Here is a 6,000-nt window from a genome sequence, read left to right on the forward strand (position 1 = left end):
AGTGTTCAAGTGGGTGGAACAGAGGGCTCTTATGCTCACGGGCACCCGAACTTCTCCAGAACATATCGCTGCTTACAGAATCGTGCATGCTGAAGAGAGGCAAGGCGTCATGCATGGCTTCAATATGCACCAAGCGGCTTAGGCATAATACGCTGCAAGGAAAGACAAGTTCATTCATACAGCACCATTCACACAGATTGCCAATTACAATTCTTTGCAAGAAAATAATGGAAATGAGAAATGTAATAGAACTAAAAACAAAAATAGAAGCAACACAGGAAGAAAAAGAGGCAAAATGCACATTGAAAAAACAAAATTCTAAGGAACGGTAACTAATATAAGGAACAATTTACCTTTATAGAAACATTGCAGTAAATACTAATGTTTGCAGTCCAGCTTTGGCACAACTCTGCTTTTCATGAAGTTGGTTTCTCTTGTTTAATTCTAAGTGGAAAATTGAGTGACCAGTCTGATGACTTGAGAAACTGAGAAGGTTCCTACCAGACAAGAAACTTAAATGTATTCAGGCTCTAAACTATCCAGAGCAGTACAAGAACAAGAACAGACTCTTATTTTACAAACAGCTTTTTAACTCAAGTCAAGTTCTTCTATCTGGTCTCGAATCATGGATTTCTGGATCCCTCAATCCCCCCCGAAATTTGAAATTCTGGGCCCTCCATTCGTCATTGACTGAGGTGACATAGAAATACAAAGTGTCATGTCGTCAGTGTACATATGGTACCGTAATCTAAGCAACAGATACTGAATTAAAAAAAAAAATATCCCAAGAATGGAGCCTTGAGGAGGACTATATACAGTAGTCCTGGTCTGCCAAATAAGATCTGAACCAGTTTAGAATAGTACCAGACAAGCTCACCTGCATTTCCAGTCTATTAACCAGTATGTTACATTCAGCTGTGCCAAGTTCCAGAGACACTAGCTTGGATGTGTTATAAGCACTACTGTCATTTAAAACCTTCACCAAAACAGTCCCAGAACTTTGATTTGGTAGAAAACCTGACTGAGAAAAACTATAGACTTTTTGGGTTTTCTTAATCAAAAAGAAAGGAATGGTCATATGAGCCTTTACACTGGTCACAAAAAATATAAACATACAATCGACGTTTTACATTTTCCTCTCCAGATCTCGACAGAAGAGATTCTTTTAAACTCTCAGTCATCAGGGTGATGCAAAACGTCAGCTGCTGACTATTGTTTTCTGAAACATTTTGTACTTTTGCAATCTTCATGGAATTTAGTTTCTCAGAGTGGTGCCTACTTCGAATGAGGCTTTTACAGCCCAACAAATGTGAACAGATAACACAAGCCAGCTCCAGAAACGCACACAACTCTCTCACACGGCAAGGCAGAAAAAGGAATAGGTTTTTCGTAGCTGCTCCATTACAAATGGAATGAAACTGCTATTTGAAGATGTAGTCGTACGTGTCACGTCAAAATCAGTCGGGAAATTATGCACACATCACGACAGACTTTATGTGTAGTTTTCTGCAGAGACATAACAAAATGTACATGTACCTAGCTTCTCCACAAGTTTGAGCATAACTCCACCGATGTGGATTTCCCCAGTGACTCTCAGAGACACGTCCCTGTGGAGGTCGGTGACGTGCATCTTCAGCTCCCATGTCCCATCGGCATAGCAGCCATCGGGCATCCGGATCCCATCCAGTGCCATCCTGCTGGAGAAGAACCAAAAATAGGTGGTGAAACAACACAGCCAAAACATACAGCACACATTTAAGGTCTTGGGGGGGAAAAAAATGTAATCCCCGGTTTGATAGTTCAAAGACCTTCCCCTCCACGTCCGTTACATTTTTTATTAATATCCACCTATTGCATCTGATCTTTCGTCAAGGATTAACACAACTACAACCGTACCAGCAATCTTTGCTGCTGCTTTGTTGTTCCCCTCATGTCTTCTGTTGCTCTGGAAATCTTTTGGAGCACATAGGAAACACAACCCTGATGTCATAGTGGGTTTTCAACCAAACCCTCCAGACCCCGGGCTGTTTGCTCTATAAGCACAAAGTTTCTGCTGAATTTCCAAGAGTTTACCAAACTCTATGTTTATGCCTGTGATAGTGGGACAGAAAAAATGTTTGCAAGCTGGCATCACTGCCAAACTAACTGACAAGCTGACCACACCTAATGCGTGTGCCAAGCTTTGCTGCAATTGACAGATTTGGAAATTGCATAATTACCTCACTATACGATGGCAAGATAAACTAGGTCTTTGTTCAGCCTTGTTTGTCACAGTCCAGTTAAATACATTTTTAAATTGCTCTTGCTGTAGGTATAGGCAAGCTTAACAAGGTAGCCAGTTTTTAACAACAATCTCCTGACTTGTGAAGTTCAACAGATATCTGCCTTATTGGACTTGCATGTTTTATCTTTCTCATTTTGAAAAGCAGACGCATAAAATTGGTGTCTGTGTCATGTTAGAAAGTTAGATTAGAACGTTATTGGACATGTTAATGAACTTTAAGAAATCTACAGCTTAGAACAAAATTATTCATGCGCCAGGCAGATTTAGATTGATTTTTTTTAATTCTATCAGTAAACTGAGTTCTGATGAGTCCAGAAAATCTCAAAACATAATTCAACATCAAAGGAATATATTGGTTTTATTTGCATTTTATGAGAAATATCTCATGCCAAAAAATGTTTATATGCCTTTTTAGTAAGCATTGGAAAAATCTTCATTAGCATTAGAGCAATCAAATCCTTCTGTTAATATTACTTCCAGTCAGAAAAAGCATATAGGTAAAATTCTGACCGCAACTATCAAATAAAAGAAATACTCAATAACATTTTCTGTAGGTTTTTATGAAGTACAAATAACTGTTCTCTATGAGACTTCATATATATTTTTTCCGTTACTAATTAGTCTCAAATGTAAGGTGGTATTTTTCTAAATGTTTCCAGTGAAGGACTAATTTATTTGAAAGGTTTTTAACCATCTTTAGCATCTTATCCTTACTCACATCAGGTAATACTGGAAAATAATTCAACCTATAGAAAAAATAGATGCAGAAAATATCAAATTATTGATAAAACCCATAAATAATGTGGCAGGAGTCATGTTTTAGCATCTCTCCCTACAACTTCAATAGTGTAGCCCAGTTTCTCCAGCTCTGCTACACAGCCATGGCCGCTTACAGTTTTCAACATCTCTCAGTGCTCAATAACTCAGTCTAAAGCATTAACTTAGTAAAGAAGGAATGACTAGAATTTCATGGTGCCCGTTTATAAAACGTGCCCTGTTGAACAAAGTGACCGCCAAAAAGTTACCACCGTCTCTGTACATGTCACTCCATTATCTGAGGCTCTCTGTTGGAGTGGCCTGGCTTTTCAAAGCAGCCGTCCAGTCAATAAAAACACGGCACAACAAAGGCCATCTTCCCGCGAAAGCAGCTTCAATAGAGACCTTTGGCAGCTGTTATCTACGTCAATGTGTCGTTTCACCTGTTAAAACTAACGGTAAAGGCTGGCTTACAAATAGGAGTTAATTATGTAAGCACAGCAACTCCCCGGCTGCTGTTGCATGCAGCATACAAACCACTCAGTCGGTCCCTGAAGAAATAAGTTCAACTAAAAGTGTTGAAGAAAACAAAACGACCCCTAAAACCTCACAGGGAAATAAAAAAAGTAGGGTTTTAGTGAAAAGTAAGCAAAGTGAAAAGAGGTTTTCATATTTCCGAGCGGCGAACGAGGACAGCTTTGAGGTCGAGCATTTAAATGTGCACACTCACCTTCAAAAAGACGGGGGAAAAAACACACCAAAAGACTCGACTACACGGCACAGAACAAGCCCCCCTTCTTTAAATCATGTATATATTCTTGACTGGGTGCTAAAAAGAGAGAAAAATCCCCGAAGAACTCGCCGAAGAAGTGAAGTATCCCAAACACTTTTCCAGGCAGCAGGCTTCGCATTAATGGAGTCCAGCCCTCCCTCTCTCTTCCCTCCCTCTTTTCCAGCAGGGATAACGTCACCGCCCCAATCCCACTTTTCCTTTCTAACCAGGAGAGTCCACTGCTGGACTCTAACTATTCTGAGCATCTTCCCCCAGTTCATGCGCTTTGCTTAATCTACAAAGGCGCATCTAGAAGATTTTGTAAGGAGTGTCCAGATGGGAGGGGGGGGGACTGATAATGTTGGGGTGGCAAAAAGTGAGAACAAAAAAGCCAGATCAGAGTTTTAGGAGTTTCATCAAAGAAAGTTGCTGTGGTGGAAATTGAAATCCAGGTTTGTTTAAAAAAAAATATTCACAGTTGTCCCCAGCATTTAAAATAAACAGTTTATTTTTTTTTTCAGAAAAATTTGAAACAAAAACAAATAAATAAAATTTAACTTTCATTTTTAAATGGATGGATGAACAGACATTTAAAAAAAATGTCCTGTAAAGTAAATCCTAATTATACAGGAAAGATGTACTTTCATGCATAGTAAAATAACCAGTCATTCAATCCATTTACCCTTATTGTCATAAAACAGTTTCGGCCCAGAATAAAAAATAAAAAATTAAAAAAAACTGAATAAAGCTCACTTAAATGTAAATCTATGAGTAAAGAACAATGTTGAATATCTTGAATCAGATTTAAATTGAACTGAAAGCCTCCAGGACATTCAGCAGCCTGCAGGGTTAATGGAGACAGGAAAGATTTCAAGCTGCCCTTATATGGCAACAATGCAGCTGAGCCATGCATCAGTAGCCAGGGACCAGGAGTTCCTAGATTTAAATAACGACACAGAATGACAGGAGAGATCATTTTAAAACACTTTAATATCTTAAATTCTTTTTTTTTTCTGTAGAATGACAAAAGATTTTTAAGTCTTAAATCTTCCTCCGCTACACGAGTCATTGAATAAACTCCGTAGCTCAGAAAGAACACCTAACATGAGTCCCAAGATTTCTCCTGGTGGTATTCGCGGCAGCTTTTCTAATTTTAAATAACATTTCTTCTCCCTGCTGTTTGCACAGTTTCAGTTCAAACATTGTATTCTTTTGTTTTTAAATGTTTTCAAAGAACATTTTCTTTTCCATTGCCCTACTCAATTGCACATTTTTTGGATCAGAGTCTGCCATTTTTGATTACTGCACAGTATTTTATAGTGTAATTTTGCTGTTATTGTACAGTATATTATTGCTCATTTTTTAAAAAATATATGTATATATTTATCACTTTCTTTGTGTGACCCCACATGCCTCCACTTCCTGCCACTTTGCTGCTTTTACAAGTTACACATAAATTCAAGTTACACACAAATTTCTGTTATAAATTTGCCAAACTACATTGCATTTTCTGAAATTTTAAATGACAAAAGTAGTGTGGAATTGCAAAGTGGAAAGAAAAAGAGTTGTCTTTCAGACTTAAGCGTGAATAACAGCCTGGAATATGTGTCATGCTTTTGCATTCTGTCTCACTGAGTCGATACAGTGCAGAACCACCTTTTATTACAATCATAGCTGCAAAAGCTTTGCACAACGAAATGAATTTTTTTTTTTATATACCTCTAGCTCAGCAAATTTTTAAGTCTTGTCAGAGATTCTCAATTAGATTAAGATGTGAACTTTGACTGGACCATCCTAACACAAACCATTCTAATGTATCTCTGGCATTATGTCAACGGTTGTTGTCCTGCTGGAAAATAAATCTCCACGCCGGTCTTTTGCACTCCAGCAGGTTTTCTTTTTTTTTTTCCTAGGTACTTTGGGCATCCTGCAACAGAAAAAGGCCTCCCTGCAGGATGATACACACACCTTTAATGAGGACAGTACGTTATATAGTTTTACTTCAGTCATAACTAAAAATTTCCATTATGGTCTATTTGTCTATTCTTCTGCACACTTACTTAGTCCTTTACATGGCTTATGGTAAAATTCAAATGGGATTTCTTGTCGCTTTTTTAAATAAAGGTCAGATTTTGACATTTTAAAAACCTTTGAATCCTTCCAAACTTTTTCACAATTATGCATTACA

At 37.9% G+C, this 6,000-nt stretch overlaps 1 protein-coding gene across 5 annotated transcripts in view; it reads right to left on the reverse strand.

The window, feature by feature from the left end:
• fermt2 (FERM domain containing kindlin 2) overlaps nt 1-3,992 on the reverse strand; it is a 42,506-nt gene extending 38,514 nt beyond the window's left edge. For 2 of the 5 annotated variants that reach the window (XM_007576331.2, XM_007576323.2), the window contains exons 1-2: nt 3,771-3,991; nt 1,537-1,697 (exon numbers count right to left, since the gene is read on the reverse strand). In XM_007576331.2, coding sequence (XP_007576393.1) covers nt 1,537-1,693 — 157 coding nt within the window. In that variant the 5' untranslated portion in view covers nt 1,694-1,697; nt 3,771-3,991. Of the gene's footprint in view, nt 1-1,536; nt 1,698-3,770 lie in introns of all 5 variants that reach the window. The other 3 variants (XM_007576315.2, XM_007576307.2, XM_007576340.2) reach the window with 3 other exon arrangements.
• Nucleotides 3,993-6,000: the final 2,008 nt, after the last annotated feature.

The sequence above is a fragment of the Poecilia formosa genome, unplaced genomic scaffold (assembly GCF_000485575.1).
Source record: "Poecilia formosa unplaced genomic scaffold, Poecilia_formosa-5.1.2 Scaffold8, whole genome shotgun sequence".
NCBI lineage: Eukaryota > Metazoa > Chordata > Actinopteri > Cyprinodontiformes > Poeciliidae > Poecilia > Poecilia formosa.